Genomic DNA, 23,685 nt, shown 5'->3' on the forward strand with positions numbered 1-23,685 from the left:
TAGCGGGTGCGGTCATTGTCCCGTCGGAGCAACGCAAGGGTGAGTCCGGCTCCCGGGCGGGGTCAGGGTCCCGCCCACCCTCCACCCGCTGCGCTCCCGACCGTCGCCCGGGGAGGCGGCGGACTGGGGAGAGGGCGTGCGGGCCGGGGAGAGGGTGTGCGGCCCACGTGCGGGGCCAGGTGCGGGTGTGCGGGCTGACGGAGAGGGTGAGCGCCGGGAGCGGGAGCGCGGGCTCAGGGAGCAGGGCTTCCCCAAGTGAGGGGAGTGCGGGCTCTGGGGGAGACAGAGTGCGGGCCACGACTGACGTGCAGGCCGGGGAGCTGGCCTAAGGGTCCAGGGGAAGGACAGATGTGAGGGCTGGGACAGGAATGGAGCCAGGAAAGCTGTTACTGACCATGAGGCTCCGATCCCGGGAAGAAGGCGAATTCGTGTGTGTGTATATGTGTGTGTGTGTGTGTGTGTGAGAGAGAGAGAGAGAGAGAGAGAGAGAGATTGTGTTGTCCTGAGACTGGCTGTAGGCTGTGGCTGTGTGTGGGTCTGATACGGTAGGTCTGTGTGTTTGGGTGGCCTCCTGTGGCCTTGTCTTTGCCTGTGTATGTGTGTGTGTGCTTGTCCTTCACACACACATACACACACACACCCCTTCAGAGAGTCTTGGTCTCTCTGTGTGTGTCTGGGGGGGTATATCCCTCTGGGCTCTGCCTGTGTCTCTCTGCCTGTCTTTGTGGGGATACCCCTGCGTGACTGTGTCTGCCTTTGCTGTTGTGTGTACGTCTGCCTTGATCTCTGTCCATGGGTGTCTGTGTGAGGGTGCCCTCTGGGTGTCCACCGTGTCTGGTCTTTGTGTGTGTGTCTGTGGGAGTGAGTGTGGGAGTCTGTCTCTCCAGAGGCAGTCTTTCTCTGTCTCTCTGTGTCAGCCTGTGCCTCTGAGTGTTTCTTGGTGTTTGTGTATGACTCTGTTTGGGTGGGTCTATGTGTGTGGGTGTGACTGAGTGCACCCCTTCCATAGACCATGTACAGCTGGACAAGTGGGCCTAGCAGAGCCACTGCCTCCTTGCCCCACACATCTCCTAGTCTGCCCCACCCGTGCCCAACACCGCCCAACCTCAGGGGTCCTGGGAGGGCAGGCGTGTGTGAGTGACAGGATGTGGAGTCAAGGGAAGCTGTTTCTTCTTCTGCCTCCCACAGGGCCTTCTTAAAGGGGAGTCAGACTCTTTAAGGGTCTCCATCCCCTACTCCATTCTGACCAAACAGGGATTGATTTATTCATGGGATGTGTATTGAGCCAGTGCTGTTCTGGGCACTTTGCCAGAATTGCCTCATTGATAGGCCTCCCAATATGCTGAGGTAGGGACCATCATCACCTTCATCTTCCACATGGGAAAAGTGAGGCTCAGAGACCTTAAGTGAATCACCCAAGGCTACTCCCAGGCATCTGGGTTTGAACCTCCACAATTAACCACCAGACAAATGGGAGATCCTTTTTTCCCTTTCTGTTCAGCTGCTACAAGGTTGTAGGATTTTCCCCAAGGGACTGTCTCCCTTATTAAGAGTGAAAATGGAAGAAAGGAAGGAAATGCCAGAAAGCCCAGGGGAAGAATAGGAATGAGGAAGCCACTGGTTTTGCAGCTACGCAGATCTAAGGCAGATCTAAGGCCAGACCGGTTCAACAGTCACCAACCATGCTCCTGGGCAAGTCATTTCCAAGCTGCTTCATGATTTTCAGGGGCACTTTGTCTTCATGGGGCCCTTGCTCCACTACAAAAAAAAACCCCACCTGGCCAGGGATGGTGGCTCACACCTGTAATCCTAGCACTTTGGGGGAGGCTGAGGTGGGAGGATTGTTTGAACCCAGGAGTTGGAGGCCATAGTGAGCTATGATGATGCCACTGCACTCCAGCCTGGACGACAGAGGGAGACCCTGTCTCAAAAAAAAAAAAAAACAAAAAAAAACCCTAAAAGTATACTGGGTGATTTCATTGATATAAAGACAGATTTAATCCAGGCTGTATTAGATTTATCTGTTTTCCTTATGGTTTTAAAAGCAATTAAGCACAGGGGTGAGACCACTAACCCGGAAGGAAGGAATATGTTTTTAAAGATTAAATTATGTTTCAAAAATGACAGTAACGTGAGGTTGCTATACCCAGGGAAACAATTCAAAGGAATGGAAAGAAAAATTAATAACTCTCATCATCATTCTCATTCCCACTTTGTGCACTTGAGGCACCAGCCTGGCCTCATTCCACAGCTTTCCCTCGGCTGGAAAATGCTAGAAAGACATACACAACCACGTGTGTTGGTTTGTTTTTCCACAAAGTGCTGGAGTGATTCATAAAACCGTGTAACTTGCTTTTCTCACTTAATGATACCACAGATAAGTCAACAAATGCAGAACTCTCTCCTTTGTAGAGGTGACCTGATATTTCATAGTATGGAGACCCCCACCATTTATTTGACCCATTCCTTTAGTAATGTTTATTAATTTTGTTTCCAGAGTGTTTTTGTTTGTTGGTTCCTTGGTTTGGGTTTTTTGTTTCTTTGGTTTTTTGTTGTTGTTTGTTTGTTTGTTTTTTGCCCCTAGAAACAGTGCTGCCATAAACTTATTTTTTTCTTTCCTTTCTTTTTTTGTTTTTCTTTTTCGCCCAGGCTGGAGTGCCGTGATGCAGTCATCACTCACAGCAACCTCAAACTCCTGGGCTCAAGCGATTCTGCTTCAGCCTCCCAAGTAGCTGGGACTAGAGGTTCTCATCACCATGCCCAGCTAATTTTTAAAAATTTTTTATAGAGACAGGGTCTCGCTCAAGCAATCCTCCCACCTTGGCCTCCCAAAGTGCTGGGATTACAGGCATGAGCCACTGTGCCCAGCCAGACATCTTTTTTTCTATGTGTAACCTTTTTACATGGAGCTTTTATTGCTGTGAGCAGATTCCCAGAAACAGGGTTGCTGGGTAATGGGGGTTGTGTATTGCCAGCTGACTTTCAGGAAAAAGATTGAGTGACTCACATTCCTTCACCGGTGTGTGAGAGGGCTGGTTCTCTTGCATCCTGCTCGGCGCTGAAAGTTAGTTTATCTGTTCACTCGATGTCTGGGCAACCTCCGTGTACCACACATTGTCCTGGATGCTGGAGATACAATCCAAAAATGATAATCCCTGCTCTCTGAGGGCTTATGTTCTGGTGGAGGGGAAACAGGTGACAAACTTGGAAACTATTTTTACAAAGACAGTTGTAGATAGTGATGTGTGCTATAAGGAGATAGAGGGGGAGGGGCTTGCTGCTTGAGCTCAGAGACCTGGGAGTGGGGGACTTCTCCAAGGAGGTGACATTTGATCAGATCATGAGGCAGAGCCAGCTATGGGAAGAGCAGTCCTTGCAGAGGGAATAGCAGCTACAAAGGCCAGGGGCTGGGGCCAAGTGTGGGAGTGGGGAGGCCACTGAGGGCAGACCAAAGGGCTGTGTGGGTGGTGGTGAAAACTTTGAGAGATTTCTAGTGCTGGAGGAAATCTGGAAAACAGGCAGAGGATGTTTTTACTGAGCACCAGCAAAATGGTGGGTCGGGTACAGCACTTTAGTTTACAGACATTATGTCTTAGAGCCACAAGCTGACACTTTGTGATCCTTTCGTTCTATAGCAGGGTTTCTCCACCTCAACACTACTGACGTTTGGGGCCTGATCATTCTTTGTGGGGTCTCTCCTGTGCATTGTAGGATATTTAGCAGCATCCCAGGTCTCTGCCCACGAAATGCCCATAGCTTCTCCGCCTCTCTCAAATTGTGACAACCACAAATGTCTCCTGGGGGCAAAATTGCCCCCGGTTAAGAACCGCTGCTCTAAAGGCTCCAGCTTAGCCTTATACGTGTCCCCCTACAATTAAAATCATTTGGCATTTTGCTTGTGGAAGTTGGGGCCATTTGGCCCTTATTTGTCTTAGTGGTTCTTACATTTAAGATGTGTGAGAATCACCTGGAAAACTTGTTTGGAAATACTGATTCCTGGGCCCCACCCTGGTGGTTTGATTCAGAGGGTCTGGGTGGGAGCCTAGGAATCTATATTCCAAGTAATAACATTTTAATACGCATCCTCAGTGATTCTGGTACTTTGAGAATTGGTGCTGTAGCTAAAAGGCTATTGTATAGGAGAGGACTGGGGTTTTTTTTTTTTGTGACCCTAAGGTGTTAGAAACTTAGGGAGGCATGTTTCAGTTTATAGCAGAAGGAAAACTTGTTTCCAGTCAGAAGTGTTGGTGGCTCAGGTAGTGAGCTCCCTGTTATGGGAGGCATGCAAATCTAGGCAGGTCCTTCTGGAGCCAGGACTGAGCCAACATGTCTCAAACGTCAAGAATGTGCCTTAACTTGTGCCACCTGTCCTATTTTGTACTTTGCTTTTTATTTGAATTGACTCACTGATTTTTTAAAAATTTAAATCAACTTAGTTTAAAAGGGAACTCCATGTGACTACTGTAGATAAAAACTGAGTATTGTAAAAAGAGAAACATTAAAACAAATGAAAGTAAAGCCAGGTAGTTCTAAGGAGATACTACAGTTGGCCTACACTTGAGACCTGAGCCCTATTTTCTCTTGTTCAGAGTGGAGTTGGCGGAAAGGGGGTGCTACACACTAGCGGCCACTGAGACTGTCTCCTGAGCGTGTCAGAAGAACTGGAAGGGAATCAAAACTGAATGCATTCCCCTGCGTGATTCTACCTCTGAGAGCCCCGAGCCTGGGATGTCCTGCTCTTTGGAACATGCTCAGCTGACATCAGTGGTAATGGTAGCGGCATAGCTCTTACTGTGCTCCAGGCCAACTCCAAGGTCCTCACATGTATCTGTTAGTTGAACCTCACAGTAACCCTATGAGGTCTGGGGGAAGCGTCCAGAAGGGCCAGGGGAAGGTACTGGGGCATCTGAGAAGCCTCAGTCCAGCACTTAGACCCAAAGAGAGCATCCAGGTGGGGCTGCTGGGAGAGGCAGGGGATCCCGTGGCCCCTAGCAGCCTGCAGGAGCATGAGTGTGTGTGGGCATGCATCTAAGAGGCAGTGTAGCCTAGTAGTCAGCATGTGGAGCCAGAAATACTCTGCGAAGTCCAGTCCCACCTTTGTCATCTTGGGCAAGTGGTTTATCTCTTTGAGCCTCAGTTTCCTCATCTGTGAATTGGGGTGGGTGGAAGTAGTGCCCTCCTTCCAGGGTGGTTGGAGGATCAAGTCAGAGACATTTATCAAGTGCCTTGCATGCAATAAGTTCATCGTTGATGTGTGTGTATGTGTGTGTGTGTCTCTGTCTCTGTCTCTCTCTCTCTCTCTCTCTCTTTCTCTGTCTCTCTGCCTGTCTCTCAGTGGGTATATGCCTGTCCCATCTGCATCTGTGAGGTGGGCCTCAGCCTGGTCTCTCACTGTGCCTCCTTCTCTCCCCCAACAGCCCTGTTGGCCCTCAAGGCCCGTCCTCCCGGAGGGATGGCCACTCAGCTGCTGACTGACGAGGCCCTGGTGAGTCGTGTCACCTGCTCGCCCTCCTTCTTGAAGGCTTATGCCCAGGGGGCCAGGCTCCTGCCTTTGAGTGAGCCTCTGCCATCTGACCCCCTTCAGGCCTCGGGCCCGTGTCCTGAGACCTGTGTTCCTCCTGATGAGGAGGGCAGTACTCATGCTCCTGCTGCCCCTCTGTCCTATGCCTTGTGGGCTGACAGCCCCTCATCTGTCTCTGATGCTGGCTGTGGGGGACAGAGAAGCTCAGGGGTGGCCAGACCTGCCCTCCGGGCTCCTGGAAGCCATCAGTGGGCACCTGCAAAGTGATGGTTTAAACATGACAGAGTGAAAAGGGCTCGGCAGGACTGAGCTGGACGTGTAGCCTTTAGAAATAGGAAAACAGCGCTAAGTGTCCCTTGTGAACATTCACATGCGGTGAAAGTACAAAAACATGGGAACACAGCCCACCACATTTAAGACAGTGGCTACCTCTAGAGAGAAGGAGGAGGATCCTTTTGGGTAGGGGCACATGGGCATCTTCAGTCCTAGCCATGATGTTTTACATCTTTAGCTAGGTGGTGCATATGTGGCCTTCTGTTGTATTTTTCTCTAAACTCTCTTTTAAGCCTGAAATATTTCATAATAAAATATACATATGTATGGTCATTATATTAATAGAAAGCTGGCAAAATACAGCAAACTCTAGGTAAGACAATATAATTCGCCGATAAGCCCTCTTCCCAGAGATAACCATGTAGATATTTGTGTATTCGTTTATTATCTTTTCTCTGATGATTATTTTTAAAAATTGACTAAGTATTGGCTTTGCCATTTTAATCTTGAGGATTTTTTTCCCCCATCTAACCTATGTAACAGGGATTTCCCATTGCCTTTGAAAACCTTACAAACATCACTTGTTTTGACTGCATAACCAGTACACCTAAATGTCCATCCAATATTGGTGAATTTGACCTTTTTTAAAAAAAGTAGTTTTTTGACTGTAAGTAATATGTCATAAAAGTAAAAGAAAATTCCTGATAGTTAAGGAAATACATGATCATTATAAAAATCTTAGAAACTCCAGAAAAATATAGCTTAGAGAATCAAATTAAGCCATGATCTTACCCGAAAAGATAACCATTCTGGAATTTTTTAGTGTCTTTTCCTTCTTAGATATGCATATTGTTTTGTGAAAATAAGAATCACTCTGGCTAAGTAAGTTTTATATCCTGCTTTTTCATCAAGGATTTCATCCTGAGCATTTCTCTACACCATTAAAAACTCCTCTGCAGCATCAGTTTTAATGACTACATGAAAATTTTATCTAGTGGCCATACCCTGGTTTACTTAATGGTTCGCTTGTTTTTGGACATTTTTTGGTATTCATGTTTATAAGCAGTATCACAGGAGACAAGGTTGGGCATAAGTGTTTCCCTGCATTTTATATGATTCCTTTAGGACCAATTCCTTGAAGAGGAATATTGGTTTGGATTTTTTTTTTTTTTTTTTTTTTTTTTTGATACAGAGTCTTGCTCTGTTGCCCGGGCTAGAGTGCTGTGGCTTCAGCCTAGCTCACAGCAACCTCAAACTCCTGGGTTTAAGCAATCCTCTGCCTCAGCCTCCCGAGTAGCTGGGACTACAGGCATGTGCCACCATGCCCGACTAATTTTTTCTATATGTTTTTAGTTGTCCAGCTAATTTCTTTCTATTTTTTTAGTAGAGATGGATTCTCACTCTTGCTCAGGCTGGTCTCCAACTCTTGAGCTCAAATGATCCACCCGCCTCAGCCTCCCAAAGTGCTAGGATTACAGGTGTGAGCCACCTCTCTGGCCTTGGTTTGGATATTTTTGAGGACTTTCATAAGTCTTTGCATTATTTTCCAAATTGGTTGCGGTGATAGTATTCCTGCCAGCATGTTGGAAAGGGCCTCCACTGGTTTACACTGGCCATTGTCAGGTGTTTATTTGGTGCATTGGATATAAATGATAAATGGATATATAGATAAATAGATATAAATGACAAATGGTATAAACCTTGAGCATAATCGGTGACAAAGGGTGTGATGAAATTTCTTTTTGAGTAGCATTGTTTGTACTGTTGGTGAGCTTCAATTCTTAGAGAATGTTTATTAGCCATTTCTGTAGGCAGGTAAATGATCCATCTTGCACTTTACCCATCTATAGGAATCTTAGTATTAAAGATTTTACAGAAGTAAATGTGTGTGTGTAACATCTGTGGCAAATATTCTTCCCAGGTATACTTTTTGTTTACTTCTTTATTTAATTTACTTAATTTTTCAGTACAAAAGCATTTTATATTTTTAAAATCAAATCTGTTGGTCTCTTCCGCTGTGGTGTCCTCCTTTGTCTTTAAACAGTGAAAGGGTTTCTCTGCCCACAGGTCAGATAGCACCTGTATTTTCTTCCTTGTTACCATGTATCATTTGCATGTTAACAGTGAACTTTTTAATCTCCTTGGAACTTATTTTGCTGTATAAATATGTTGGTTGACTTATTTGGGAGTTTTGGTTTGTCATGTCTTCATTTATTCAATACCTTTGTTGAGATTCATTTCATGTACCACAGAGTATACAGTTCATTGATTTTTGGTATATTCATAAAGTTGTATAACCATCACTACAGTTGATTTCAGATCATTTTCATCATCGCAAAAGGAACTGTGTCTCCATTAGCACTCACTCACATTTTCCCCCATCATTCATTCCCCAGCTGCTGGCAACCACTAATCTGCCTCCATGGATTTGAGTGTTCTGGACATTTCATATTGGTGGAATCATACACTCGGTGGTCCTTCTCGATTGGCTTCTTTTGCTCAGCTACATAATGTTCATGAGGTACATCAATGTGATACCGGGTATTGAACTTCATTTCTTTTCATGGTGGAGTAATATCCTATTGTATGGCTATACCACATTGCATTTATCCACTCATCAGCTGATGGACATTTGGGTTGTTTCCACTTTTTGGCTATTATGAGTAATACTGCTGTGAACATTCGTGTGCAAGTCTTTGTTTGAACACGTGTTCTCAGTTCTCTTGTGTGTATGCCTAGAAGTAGAATTGTTGGGTCATGTGGTTCACTCTGTTTAGCCATCTAAGGAACCACCAGGCTTTTCCAAAGGAAGTCACCGTGCTGTCTTCATTTTGAATTCATCTGTGATTCTTGTATTGAGTTATTCTTTACCTGCATTATTTAGAAGGATTTGTTTGTTTTTATTTCAACATAGTTGGGATTTTTTTGTAAGTTTAGTTTTTTAAAATCACTTCTAGTGTAATTACATTCTGATTTTTTTAATAAATAGATCCTATCTGATTTCAGCTCTTGAGAGATTTTCCTTGTGGTGAAATAGTTTATGTCATTAGACAGGAAACCAAAAATGCTGAAGCACTAGAACGAGTGGCCTCGGACACGTACACTCAAAGAGCTCAGAGGAGTCCTTTGCTATGGCATGTCTCTCCCCAAGATGCTGGGCTTCTGGCCTTCGGGGCCATGTTCTGTTTCTCAGCATGTCCTGGGTACCAGCCTGGTCCTGATACATGGAGCCTGCTCAGGGAATATTTCATTGAGTGAGCGAATTAGGTGGGGCATACTTAAGGAAGACTTTCAGAAGGAATTGTTGTATTAAATTTTTGTAAAATAAATAAAGGAGGTGGCAGGGGACTCTTGGACATAAATTGATAAGCTTATGGTCTTGATCGTGGTAGTACTTTCACTCATTCCCAAACTCATTGAGTGTGTACATTAAATATGTGCAGTTTTTTTGTATGTCAATCATTCCTTAATCAAGTGGTTCATATTAAAAAAAGAAGGAATTAGCTGGGCTGGCTGAAGGATGTATTGGGCCAAATAGTCAAATACTATCATATAATAATTATAAGTATTAATAATTTTACATTCAATATATATTAAATATCAAAGTTAAACAATAATAGCAACAGTTGGCATTTACTGAGCACTTTCTCCACCCATGCCAGGCACTGTGCTGGCATCGTATATGCACCACTTCATTTAACCTCCATGACTGCTGTAGAGGGGACAGGTTATCATGAAGCCCATTTCACATGTGAGGCTCAGAAAGGGGAAGGTGGTTGTCCAAGGAAACACAGCCAGGAAAGGGCACCAAAGGTGGGCCGTTGGCAGGGAGGCTGCTCTGAGCCAGGCCCGAGAAGGGCACCCGGGGACCCTGGAGGGACTGGCCAGCAGTGGGAGTCCCTCCCCAGGGAGGGTGAACCATGGCTTAGTTGGGGGTGCTCAGCACGCTGGAGAGAGCTGGGAACCTGCAGGTGTCAGTAATAGAAGCTGGCAGTTATTGAGCACCTATTGTATGCTATGCACTTGTGTTCTGAGTGTCTTAAATGGATTGACTCAGTTAATCCTTACACCAGCCCACTCACTGGTCTTTGTATTCAGTCAGAAGCTGTATGTTGCGCCTCTGCTACATGCAGGGCATCATGCATTTAGAATGATGGGGATTCAGGAGTGAGCAAGACAATGTATGGGTCTGCTCGGGCTGCCATAACAAAGTACCACGGATCAGGTGGCTTAAATAACAGAAGTGTACTTTGTCCCAATTTCTTGCATATGCTTCCAAAAAGAGTCTGTGCCTACAGAGGCCCATATGTATAAATATCCTTAATTATTTCCCTTTATGGAAATTTTAGCAAACTAGACACATTTTTCTGGGGATTGATTTTTTTTTTTTTTTTTTTTTATGTAACAGTGTATTCAAGAGATCATTCCACAGCAACAGCTAACAAGCTGCCCTACGGTGGTGTGTATTCCATTGTGGTGGACGTACCAACCTAATTTATCCATCCCCCAACGATGGACATTTGGGATGTGTTCAGTCTTTTTGCTTCTTCATCTCATGCCATAATAAATATCCTCATACACATGTTTCCATATACATGTTAACATGTCTGAATTAGTATATAAATTGTTCAAAAGATATTTGAATTTCAGTTTCGATAGATTTTGCTGAATGACACTCCGTAGGTTAGAGCCAGCCCGTGCGCCCATCAGGAATGTTGTTCGTTTGTTTGTTTTTAAATTGTGGTAAACTATACACACCATAAAATTTTTCATCTCAACCATTTTTGAGCATGCAGTGTGTTAGTGTGTATGGGAGGTGGTGGTTTTGGACTTACCCCCTGCCGTAGGCCCCAGCAGACCAGACCAGAATGGAGTCTCTCCTGCCAAGTGCCACATCATCAAAGTTTTGGCCAGTTTTCCAAAAATCAGTAAGGTCCAGTCAACCAGAGTTAGTGTAATAAGGAAGTGCCCTCTGCTTTAACCCTATAGGAAAGTAACTTTGAAGCAACCAGTCTGCTTTTTATTCTCTGTTTCTGTTTCTGTTCAGCCCTTTTCCTACCAAGAAAGCCAAACTCCTCTGCTCAGCTCATCAGAACACATGCTCTGTTTTATAGAATGAGGTGTTGCCTGATTCTGGAATTGCAAATGAAAGCCAAGTAGGTCTTTAAACTAAATTTGTTGGAATTTATCTTTTGACAAGTAGCATTAGGGACATTCACATTGTTACACAACCTTCCCCACCATCCATCTGCAGAACTTTCTCACCTTGTAAAACTTAAACTCCTCACCCATTAAACAACTCCTCCCCATTTCTGCCTCCCAGCCCCTGGCAACCACCATTCTACTTTCTGTCTCTATGTACTTGACTACTCTACATGGAATCATACAGGATTTGTCTTTTCATGACTTGCTTATTTCAATGAGCATAATGTCCTCAAAGTTCATGCGTGTTGCAGCATATGTGAGAATTTCCTTCCTTTTCATTTTTCATTTTTTTATTTTTTAAATTTATTTCATCTCATATTTTTTTTTTTTTTTTTGGAGACAGAGTCTCGTTCTGTCACCTCAGCTAGAGTACAGTGGTGTCATCATAGCTCACAGCAACCTTGAACTACTGGGCTCAAGTGATCCTGCCGCAGCCTCCCAAGTAGCTGGGACTACAGGCGTGCACCACTGTGCCCAGTTGATTTTTCTATTTTTAGTAGAGACAGGGTCTCACTCTTGCTCAGGCTGGTTTCAGACTCCTGAGCTCAAGCAATCCTTCCACTTCGGCCTCCCAGAGTGCTAGGATTACAGGCGTGAGCCACCGTGCCCAGCCTTCCTTCCTTTTTAAGTCTGAATAATATTCTCTTGTATGAATATACCATGTTTTGTTTTTCTGTTCGTTAGTCGATGGACACTTGGGTCGCTTCCACCTTTTGTTTATTGTAAATAATGCTGCATTGAATATGGGTGTGCAAATACAGAGTGCACTTTTAAAATTATAAATTAGATCCTGTCACTCTCCTGCTCAAACCTTCCAAAGAATGACTAAGAAAGGAGCCAGCTTAGCCAAGACCTGAAGGAAGAACATTCTGGGCAGAGAGAACAGCAAGTGCAAAGGCAGAGCATATATTCAAGGAGCGGAGGGAAGGCCAGCAGGGCTGGAGCAGAGGACAGGGAACGAAGCAGGGGTAGGGACACGTGGGGGTTCAGAGGTCAGAATCAGACTTCACAAGTTTTCAACACCCACTTCTCTGGCTGGTTCATGAGAGGCAGTATCCTGCAGGGGTTAGAATGTGGCTCTAGAGCCAGCCCTTTGGGTTCAAAGCTTCGTTGTCCCACTCGTTAGCTGTGTGTCCTAGTCCAGGGACCTACCTTCTCTGTGCCTTGGTTTCCTTTTCTCCACCTTCCAACCTCCCTGCAGTGCCGCCCATTGGCAGAGCCTAAGGAAGAGCCAGCTGCTAAGGCAGAAATACCAGATTGCAGAGTCAAAGACCTGGGACCACAGGACAGAGTACAGAAGGGAGGTTTTGGGGATGAAAGACAGTAGCTTATAAACGGACGTATTGTTATTATAATAATGTTACTGCCTGCCTGGTAGGTCTGTTTTGAATTAGTAAGTGAATCAATATATGTGAAGCAGTGTGTTAGTTTCCCAGGGCTGCTGTAAATAAGTACCACAGTCTGGGTGGCTTAAACAATAGAAATTTACTCTTTCACAACTTGGGAGGCTGCAAGTCCCCAGTCAAGGTGTCTGCGGGGCCAGGCTCCCTCTGAGGGTGCCAGGTCATACCTACTCTAGGATGACCTCAACTTAACTAATCACATCTGCAGTGACCCTTTTTCCAAACAAGGTCATGTTCTTGACATCCTGGAGGTTGGGACTTCAACATATGAATTATTCTTTTGTGTATGGGGGGCAGAATTCAGCCCATAACAACCACTTAGAGTAGTGTCTGGCACGTAGCAGCCGCATAGCACGTGGCCTTGCCATCACCATCTCCCCTGCTCTGCATGTTCATCAGTCCACAGGTCATGGCCTCTCCTGGAAGGCAGCGCTGCTTCCACTCGATCTCCTCTCTGACCCCCAGCAGTCTACTCTGCCTTTCAGCCTCAGGTCTTGATCCAGGCTGCCTCCTCTACCCAGAATCTCCCCCAGGGGGCCCAACCACTAATTCTCCCCACAGCCTGTCCTCATTGTCTCTTTTCCAGAATCTTCCCAGACACCCCCTAAAGCTGGCATTACTCAGTTGCCTTGAAAACTTTGTTCATACCTTCATGATTGCATTTCCCAAATTACATACGTGTTTTCGTCTGCCTTTCCCACAGAAGCTTCAAGAAGCTGTCTGTATCCCAGCACCCAGCTCAATGCGTGGTGCTTAGTAGTGGCTCGGGAAAATTAGATGTCCTGGATTCCACGTAGGTTCTGCCTTTGCGTGCTAATGCGTGTTCCTAATGCGTGCGTTGATTCACCGGTTATGACCATTTTGCCTTTGCTTTCTTTCCATCTGGTTCTCAGACCTGTGACTTTATTTCTCTGTCAGAGCACCACCCCAACATAACTAGACACCGAGAAAACTGGTCCCTTCAGAACCCTGCACCTTGTTGAAATCACTTTGGATATGTCCTGTCTGCCTTCCCTAAATCCTCTCAGTGTTTCTGGCCATTTCTCCAGGCCTCTGTAAGGAGGGCCCTGCTGTGAGCAGATGTGGGTTTCCTCTTACAGGAGTCAGTGACGTTCAGGGACGTGACTGTGGACTTCACGCAGGAGGAGTGGCAGCAGCTGGAGCCTGCCCAGAAGGACCTGTACAGGGATGTGATGCTGGAGAACTACAGGAACCTGGTCTCACTGGGTAAGGGGAAGCTGCATTGAGTTACTACTCATTGTTGGCCCATAACTTGAGGACCACAAAGAGACAAGGAAAAAATTGACAGATTTGACTACATAAAAAGTTTATAAAAAATTGCTCTACTTGAAGCTAAAATAAAGTTGATGGAAGATGACATGAGGAATAATATTAATATTTCTCACATGTGTAATAGTCAAAGGGTCATAATTATGTAACAAGCTACTAGGAATAAGTAAGAAAAAGACTAAATGACTGATGGAAAAATGGACCACACTTACAAGATGGCAATTCATAGAAATATACAAGGTTACACTTTATGAAAGTTTATTAACCTTGCTAATAGAGAAATACAAATTAAGATAACAGTTTTTGTATATGAGGTACACAAAGATCAAAAAATAATAGCAGCCTGTATTATGAGGGTGCAGGGAAAAAGACTTTCATTTTAGGAGTATAAAGATGGGACAGCTCTGCTGGAGGACAGTTTGGCATTGCCAATGAAATTTTGAACCATTCCATTTTTAGGGATCTGTCCTTTAGAAATTCTTCCATAAGTGTGCAAAGTTTTACGTAGGAAGAAAAATAAAGGACAACCACTTACATTCCCAGGGATACAAGACTGACTAAATATATCCATATCTATCAATATGATAGAAACTGTGCAGCTCTTCAAAGCTGAGGACTCTCAGTAGGCACCGACTTGGAAAGATGTTCCATGACACTCTGTAAGGTGACAACACTCACTTTCAGAACTAGAGTATGGTCTCGTTTCTTTCATAGCCTTTTTGGAGGTATAACTGACTTACAATTAACTGCACATATTTAAAGTGAACAGTCTGATGCATTTTGACACATGTGCGTACCCAGGAAACTGTCACCGTGGTGAAGATAATGAACATATCCATTATCTCCAAAAGTTTCCTCATACCTCTTGATAATCCCTCCTTCCCCAACCCTATCCCCAGTCTCCATCCTCAGGCAATCACTGGTCTGCTTTATGTCACTGTGGTTGAGTTTGCATGTTCTCGAATTTTATATACATGGGATTATACACTACATGCTCTTGTTCTTGATCCGAATTTCTTTGATCTGACTTGGCATTGTTATTTTGACATTCACCCATGTTGTTGTGTGTATCAATAGTTCATTTCTTTGTATTGCTGCATATTATTCACTGTATTCCACTGTATAGGTATGCCACAATTTGTTTGCCCATTCTCCTATCAAAGGACATTTGGGTTGTTTCCAGTTCTGGGCTATTACAAATAAAGCTGCTATGAACATTTGTGTACAGGTCTTTGTACAGACATATACTTCCCTTCTCGTGAGTAAAGACCTAGGAGTGGAAAGTCAGGATCATGTGGTACATGTATATTTAACTTCTGAGAAGCTGCTGAACCGTTTTCCAAAGTGTTCGTACTATTTCACATTTCCACCACAGGGCACAAGAGTTCCAGCATGTTCATCTTTTTAATTTTAGCCCTCTTTGCAAGTGTGTAGCTGTGTCACATTGCGGTTTTCATTTGATATTGTCAATCTTTTCATGTGCTTATTTGCTGTCTGTATCTTCTATTTGGTAAAGTATCTGTTCAAATATTTTGCCCTTTTTTTTGTCTGGGTTATTTTTTTATTGAGTTTTGAGAGTTCTTTATATATTCTTGATATAAGTCCTTTGTCAGATATATGCTGTGCAAATATTTCCTCCCATTCTGTGAGTTGTCTTGTCACTTCTAAATGGCATCATCTGAAACACAAAAGTTTGTAATTTTTATGTAGTCCAGGTTATTTATTTGTTGTTCTTATTGCTTGTGCTTCTGGTGTCACATCTAAGAAACCTAACACAAAGCCACAAAGACTGACTACGTTTTCTTCTAAGAGTTTTATTGTTCTAGCTCTTCATTTAGGTCTTTGATCCATTTGAGTTAGTTTTTGTGAATGATGTAGGAAAGGGGCTCACTGCCCTTGATGTGGACATCCGAGGGCCCAGCAGCATTTGTTGAGGAGCAGAAGTTTTTTAATTTGATTAAGTACAGTGTATAAATTTTTTCCTTTTATGGAGTGTGCTTTTGGTGTCATATGTAAGATACCTTTGCCTATTCCAAGGCCACAAAGGTTTTCTTTTCTTCTGTGTTTTATTCTGTACATTTAGGTTTTAGGTTTTATTTTTTTTTCTCTGACCTATTTAGAGTTAATTTTCGTATATGATACAAAGTATTAATGTAAGTTTTTTGGGAGGTTTTTTTTGGCTAATGTATGTCCAGTTCAAACACCATTTGTTGAAAGACTGTTCTTCCTCCAATGAATAGCCTTTGCGCCGTTGTCAAAAATCAGTTGTCCATATGTGTGTGTGGTTTCATTTCTGGATTCTGTTCTGTCCCATCTATCTATCTTGCAACCAACAACAAGGATTCTGACCCTTTTGGATCTTGCTTTTATAATTTGTGCTCAGTCTAGAAAGACATTCTCCACAAGACCCTTCTGAGTGTTCTGCCCAGTGTTCCATGAATTACAAGTTTTTTCAGTCTGACTGGTACAAAAAGGCACTATTCCCAGCCCTGTGTCGACTCTAGGCACTGTTTTCAAGTCCTTTGCATGTTTTTCCCAGTGTTGTGTAGTTTCCTCATACACATGTTCTGATCAGTAGTCTGAATACTGGAAGGAGACCCTCGCCGATCTCCGGGACTCTCTCTGTGCAGCTCATTATTCTCCAGTGCTCTGTCCCATGAACTCTGCCTGCCTTGGTCTCTCCGCTGCATCTCCTCAACTTGGGGAGTCTGCCAAGCTGTGCCTCAGCATCCCTTCCATGTGTCGCAGCCTGGAAATTTTCTATGCAGTAGGCTGGGGCAGCTGTTGGGCCCACCTCTTTTTTTTCCTGGCTCTCAGGGATTATTGCCCTTCATTGCCTGATGTCCAGTGTCTTCAAAACCATTGTTTTATATATTTTGTCCTTTATTTTTTGGTTATTTTAAGATGAAGGGAATCTGGTCCTTATTACCCTATCTTGGACAGAAGCCCCATTTTGGGGAAAAAAATTGTGCATTCATGTGTGTGTGAGTGCTGTGTGTGTGTTAGTATGCATTGTGTGTGTTAGTATGCAGTGTGTATTAGTATGCAGTGTGTGTTTGTGTTAGTATGCAGTGTGTATGTTAGTATGCAGTGTGTCAGTATGCATTGCATGTGTTAGTGTGTAGTATGTGTGTTAGTGTACATTTTGTGTGTGCATGTGTGTGTTAGTATGTATTGGGGGACAAATCCTAAAAATTATAAATCAACTGTTAACTGATGAGTGAGACTACAAGAGACTTCCATTTTATGGTTTTTTTTTTTTTTATGTTTGATGGTTTAATGAAAAGTGTAAATTACTTTGTAATCAGAAAAAATCATAGAAAGACAGAACATGGAAAAAGAAACTATGAAGGACGAGATTTAGCACTGAAAAAAAAATGTACCCACAATGAACCGGTTTCAGCCCAAGCACCCTCTGCAGGAGCTGTCCTTGTGATATCTCCCCCAGCAATGGGCAGGAAAGCCTGTGTCCGTGTGCCGGCACCAGCCAACATGTCATCAGGCCCTCTGCTGTTCTGCTGACCTGACTGGTGAAAAATGGTGTGGCAGGGTAGTTTCGATCTGGCTGACATGGAACTCTGCTTTCTCGGCCGTCCTATTTAAGAGCTGAGCCTTTGTGGTTTGTAGATGACTCTGCTGCAGGGTTTTAACCCGCGAAGAGGGGCAGCCACCTTTCCCATGCCTCTCTGCCTGCATCCTGCCTCCAGCTCCCCTGACGTCTCAGGTTGATGTTGTGTTCAGAGCCAAGACTCTTGGTGCCATTTGATCTCTGCAGTCGCGTGCCAGTTTATATCCCAGAGCATCTCAGACCCCAAACCAAACTCACCATCACCCTTCTTTCTTTCTCTCCACTGAGAAGGCCCCATGCCACCATCTGTCCTGACGCCTGGGCATCATGCCACACGCCAGGGTCACTAAGTCACCATCATTCTCTTGCATTAAGTAGTTCCGCATGCAGTATAGTGACTCACCAGGACCCCCGGCTTGGGATCCTATGTTGAATCCCAGCTCTGCCTCAGGTGTGCTGTGCACCCTTGAGTATATATCTGACTTCATTCTTGGAATCTCAGTTTCCTCATCTGTAAAATGGGGTTTGTCATAACCGTCCATGACTGTACCTAATTCACGTGCCATCATGAGGGTGTCATGAGAAGATCCATGCAAATTGCTTAGCACCATGCCAGGCGTGGCACATGCTCCACAAATGTCTATCTGGTGTCTCCCCTGGGCAGGCCTGGCTGGAGGAGCTGGGAGTGGGCAAAGGCCAAGGCCCCCGCATGGTGGACCTGACTTCCCTTGGGGGCCAGTAATAAACAGATCAAAGGACAACAGACCACTGAGTGATTACAATGAAACAGGCAAGAGAGTAGCAGGAGGAATCTTCCTTCCTTACATGGGGTGGATGGGGAAGGCCTCCCTGGGGAACTGATGGAGGCCATCCATGGCAGATCTGAGTGATGGCTGGTGCAGAGGCCCTGAGGCAGGAAGAACTTGCATGGATGAAGGGATAGAAAGGGAAAAAGAGGGCAAGCATGGCCAATGGAAAGTGAGCAAGGGAGGGAGGGCAGGGGTGACTCAGAGGCAGGCCTGGCTCTCAGGCCACAGGAGGTGCTGGCTTCATTCTCAGTGCACTGGGGAGGCCACTGGAGGGCTCTGCTTCCTCAGATGACCCTGCTGTTTCGTGAAAATACTGGGACAGTTTAGAAAAACTACTCCCCAAACTGAGAGGGAACCAAGAGAACAAAGAATGACTCTGACAAGTCCAGCTTGGTAAGTTAGAGAGTTTATTAGAGGTTACTTACAAGGGCTCTCGATCCTGGGCAGCACAGGAATTTCTTCTATGGGAGCTTCTTGCATGTAAAATCCTCACATCTGACCACCCTGTGGTGTTGCTTTAAATCTCTTCCCATGAGTAATGCAGTGTTTTCCCATTGTATCTGGGCTTGTTCACAGTGAAACAAATCACACAGGTATAGCACCATCATAACTGTCACGCAACCCATGTCATGTTAATAATATTAGAATTTTTCACTAGTTGAGGATTTTATTAATAGTATTACAGTTAGCTAAAGGGCATATAGGACAGCCAAAGCAGCTCTAAAGCCAGCAGGACTGGTCTGAACTGGCTGTTTCAAGACAAGAAAGTGCTGGGCACTTTTCCCAGGGCCCAGTAGTTATCTTGGTACTTGCCTAGTCTACTTTGTAACAGCTTTGCTGAGCACTCCAGATGGCACAGTGTTTCTGTTATGTGGCGGGGAACCTGCGCTTTTTCCCTCACCAGCTCCCCAAGGAGTGGAGAAGGCATCACAGAGTGAGAGCAGGGTGGGGAGGACAGGGAGGAGCTATTGTTGCATTTTGGGCAAGAAACCCATGGTGGCTGAGGAGCTCGTTGGCAGTGGTGATGAAGAGATTGGCCCAGTTCAGGCTGTTTTGTGCATCCAGTGGCACTAGGTGACCTAGATGGTGGGAGGAAGGGGTGAATCAAGGATGGCTGCTAAGTCTTTTCTAAAAAATGTTTTTAAAGTTTTATTTCTAAAACTGTGATAAAGGAGAACATAGAATTTACCATTTTAACCATTTTTAGGAGCACAGTTCAGTGGCCTTTGGGACATTCATGTTGTGCGACCATCACTACCATCCATCCCCAGAACTGTTAAATCTTCCTCAACTCCCAATGTCCCCACCCTGGCACCTCCATTCTACCTTTTGTCTCTGTGAATCTGACTCCTCCAGGAACCTCATATGAGTGGGATCGTGCAATATTTGTCCTTTCCTGCCTGACTTATTTTACTAAGTGTCTTTCATGGGCGTTTCTTTCTCTTCTTTTCAAAGGTTTTTGGTGGAAGCTCTGAAATCACAAGTGTGTTTCATATGGGATGTGTTAGGTTTGGGATAGCCAGTAGAGAGGCCAAGTCATTGTGAATATTCCTGGGCAGAGGTCAGAGAGGAGATCTGGGCTGGAGATGTGTGTTTGAGTAGCATCAGCGGAGGGACAGGATTTAGATCCAGACTCCTTTCTTGTGGCATGGCAGGGGCAGCATCGTTCAGGGGAGGGGTCTCAAACTCAGGTGGCCATGGGGGCTGCCAGGTGGATCATTTACATAGGAGAGGGGAACCGGCTGCTGCCCCACCTAGCGTCTGTCACCCATAGAAATGAGCCTCCATGTGGCCATATCTTCACATTTTTCATGAGAAAGCAGCCAAGTAGATAACAGTTTTCAAATGCTGGGAATGAATCCCAGGATGTAGAGTCTGGACTCAGAAAAGCCACCTAGGCTGGAAATCGAGATTTAGAAATTAAGACATACACATAGAAGGTGATTGAAGCCAAGGACACAGATGTGGTTAGCCAGGGAGGAATGGACGGGCAAAGAGAAGAGGGTTTAGGTAGATCCAAGCTCCATGGATCACCTGCCGCCCAAGAACCAGGCAGTGAAGAGGGAGTGATGGAGTGACAAAAACAGTCGTAAGAACCCCAAGTCATGTGATCATCATGGGGCTCAAATAAGAAATAACATACACATGAACATTCTTAATGCTATGAAAGGCCTGACACTGAGGAGAAGTACAAGGATGTGGGAGGGGTGGGGAAAAACCAGGGTACAGCAAGAGCAGGAAGCTGCAGGGCCAGGGGAAGGGATCTCATATCCAGCACCCACAGGTGCAGCCACAGCCAGAGCAGCAGGAAGGTGGGGAAGAAGCACCTCAACTTCTGTCTCATTTCACCCTCCAGTGTCCTGCAGGTTCCTGCCTTTGGCCACACACAGAGGAAGCCAGTGGGCAGAGTCCTCCTCCTGGGGCACAGGGTGGGGCAGAGAAGGGCAAAGATTGGACAGTGGGTTGAGGGAGTGGAGAATAGCCAGCTCTCACCATGTAAGTGTTAGCTATTACTTTATTATTTTTAATAAAAACCAGTGCTGAGAAGTGTAACTGGTTGGGGATATGCAGGATGAATTGAAGAGAGAAAGGCCCTGCAAGTTAGGAGCCTGTTGGAATCATTCCTCCTCAAGGTTGCAGAGCCTGCCATTCACTCCTTCCCAGCCCTCTTTAAGTGTGTCTATTGCAAGCTCCCACCTGGCCTTTTACCCCTCTTTGGAAGAGACACACACTCTCTGCTCACCTCCTGTGTTGATGCTGCCTCATTAAACCATCCTCCTGCCATTTGCTGACTCCACCCGTGCCTTGCGCCTCCTGGACTTGGTTTCATTTGCTGATTTCCACTTTGGAAGTTCCTTGCTCCTAGCATTGTCAACGACACATATTTGCATTTTCTATTTTTGTTTTTTCAGACTGGCAGACTAGACCTGAAATGAAAGAGTCGGATCCAAAGGATGACATTTCCGAAAACAAAACATCCACCAGGGTGGCCACGGGGGAACCCGTGAGGACTGGAGCCTGGGGTCCCGCCTTAGGAGAAGCGTGGAGACTGGGCGGCTGGCCTGAGGGTCAGCATGGGGATGCCCGGACAGGGCGGGAGGGGCTGGGAATTCCTCAAGGGAGCAAACTCCCTGGGGAGCCAGGCCCGGAATGCGGAGAACGGAAGGGATTTACTAACCAAAGCCCTACCCTGGTCCCAGCGAGGCTGGACGAGCCCACGAAAAAGGGGGCCTGTCCGCTTGCAAGGCCTGGGAAGAACTCCAGCCCTTCAGAGCTCGGCAAGCCTCTCGTGCCCTACGTGGAGAAGAAACCCTTCGACTGCAGCGAGTGTGGCAAGGCATTCAGCCGAAGCTCTTCCCTGATAAAACACCAAAGGATTCACACCGGAGAGAAGCCCTTCGAGTGCGACACCTGCGGGAAGCACTTCATTGAGCGGTCCTCCCTCACCATCCACCAGCGGGTGCACACGGGGGAGAAGCCCTATGCGTGTGGGGACTGCGGCAAGGCCTTCAGCCAGCGCATGAACCTCACCGTGCACCAGCGCACGCACACTGGGGAGAAGCCCTACGTGTGCGACGTGTGCGGGAAGGCCTTCCGGAAGACCTCGTCGCTCACCCAGCACGAGCGCATCCACACCGGGGAGAAGCCCTACGCGTGCGGGGACTGCGGCAAAGCCTTCAGCCAGAACATGCACCTGATCGTGCACCAGCGCACACACACCGGGGAGAAGCCGTACGTGTGCCCCGAATGTGGGCGGGCCTTCAGCCAGAACATGCACCTGACCGAGCACCAGCGCACGCACACGGGCGAGAAGCCCTACGCCTGCAAGGACTGTGGCAAGGCCTTCAACAAGAGCTCCTCCCTCACTCTGCACCAGCGGAACCACACGGGCGAGAAGCCCTACGTGTGCAACGCGTGTGGCAAGGCCTTCAGCCAGAGCTCCTACCTCATCCAGCACCAGCGCTTCCACATCGGGGTGAAGCCCTTCGAGTGCAACGAGTGCGGCAAGGCCTTCAGCAAGAACTCCTCCCTCACGCAGCACCAGCGCATCCACACCGGGGAGAAGCCCTACGAGTGCTACATCTGCAAGAAGCACTTCACAGGGCGCTCGTCCCTCATCGTGCACCAGATCGTGCACACCGGGGAGAAGCCCTACAAGTGCGGCGAGTGCGGCAAGGCCTTCAGCCAGAGCGCGTACCTCATCGAGCACCAGCGCATCCACACCGGGGAGAAGCCCTACAGGTGCGGCCAGTGCGGGAAGTCCTTCATCAAGAACTCTTCACTGACGGTCCACCAGCGCATCCACACCGGCGAGAAGCCGTACAGGTGCGGCGAGTGCGGGAAGACCTTCAGCCGGAACACGAACCTGACACGGCACCTGAGGATCCACACTTGAGCGCCTCCGCGGGTCGAGCCTGGGAGGGCGGGATGCTTCCTCGGGGCGCTGGGGGAGGCGTTCTCCCCACGGAGTACAGGGGAACTCGGGGCGGAGGCGGCTTAGCAGTATGGGATTTGCAGAGAGGCTTCTGCTTCACACGTGCTCCTCCTCACAGAGCGTCAGAGCAAGCCCCTCAGTCTCACTTATTTGGGGACGTTTTAAGGCTCACTGTCCGCTGAGCCTGGGTTACTGGTAAGGGGAGCTCAACCGTAGGCCATCAGGGCTCAGACTCCACTGTCTGAGTAAATTGTCCTACGAGCTTGGGCCTGTGGGCAATGGCTCTGGGCCTCATTTCCTCAGTAGTGGAGTGGAGGTGGCAGGGGTGTGGGGAGATGGACTCAGATGGGCATTGGGACGTTTCTCCCTTTGTGGTGTGCCCTGGAGCCCAGGTGTAGTTTGTCACCATCTGTGAGTTTCCTGGGTGGGTTAAGAGCATGAGGGGCTTTCTCTCTTGCCCCAGTCTCCCTACAATACGTGCTGGAAGCCACTAGGCTAGTAAGTGGTAGAAGTTTGCAAGTTGTGAGGGGGAAAAAAATTTTTTTTCAGAGTTAGCAAATTACAATACTGCTTCAAATGCCAAAGTTTCTTAGAGCGGTCTGTTACATTTTTTTTAAAATAAAACGTTTAATTAAGGGAGACCATGTCATTTTAAACAGTCTTTTGGGTGTGAAAGATACAGATATTGGTTGTCCAGTCTATTGTGGTGGGAGCAGGAATGAAAACAAACACTAGCAGGTTCGATATTCAGCTTTAAATACTGGGTTCAATAAATATACAGTCTGCCCTTTTATAGTTATTTTTGCTGTTAAATGTGAAGGTAACTGTCTTAGTCCATTCCTGGTGCTATAACAAAAGACCTTAGACTGGGTAATTTACAAACAATAGATATTTTTGCTCACAGTTCTGGAGGCTGAGAAGTTCAAGATCAAAGCTCTGCAATTTTGTTGTCTGGTGAGGGCAGCATTCTTCGTAGATGGTGCCTTTTATGTGTGTCCTCAGGCGGTGGAGATGGGCAAGCAGGCTCCCTCAGACCTCTTTTATAAGAGCACCAATCAACTCCTAAAGGTCCCACCCACCTCTCTATACTGTTACATTGGGGATTAAGTCTCTAAACATATGAATTTGGGAGGGACACCAACATTCAGACCATATCAGTAATTTTAAGTGAGTTTCCCAAG

At 46.2% G+C, this 23,685-nt stretch overlaps 1 protein-coding gene across 2 annotated transcripts; it reads left to right on the forward strand.

Annotated features, from left to right (window-relative positions):
• Nucleotides 1-28: 28 nt before the first annotated feature.
• Nucleotides 29-22,465, forward strand: ZNF71 (zinc finger protein 71). Of its 2 annotated transcripts, XM_069457905.1 has the most exons (4): nt 29-39; nt 5,418-5,485; nt 13,503-13,629; nt 20,982-22,465. In XM_069457905.1, exons 2-4 carry the CDS (start codon nt 5,453-5,455, stop codon nt 22,463-22,465), a joined length of 1,644 nt encoding a protein of 547 aa, XP_069314006.1. In that variant the 5' UTR covers nt 29-39; nt 5,418-5,452. The 2 variants fall into 2 exon arrangements, with proteins under 2 accessions (XP_069314006.1, XP_069314007.1); XM_069457906.1 differs by lacking the exons at nt 29-39; nt 13,503-13,629 and having other exon boundaries at nt 5,429-5,485.
• The last annotated feature ends 1,220 nt before the right edge of the window (nt 22,466-23,685 follow it).

The sequence above is a fragment of the Eulemur rufifrons genome, chromosome 24 (assembly GCF_041146395.1).
Source record: "Eulemur rufifrons isolate Redbay chromosome 24, OSU_ERuf_1, whole genome shotgun sequence".
Lineage (NCBI taxonomy): Eukaryota > Metazoa > Chordata > Mammalia > Primates > Lemuridae > Eulemur > Eulemur rufifrons.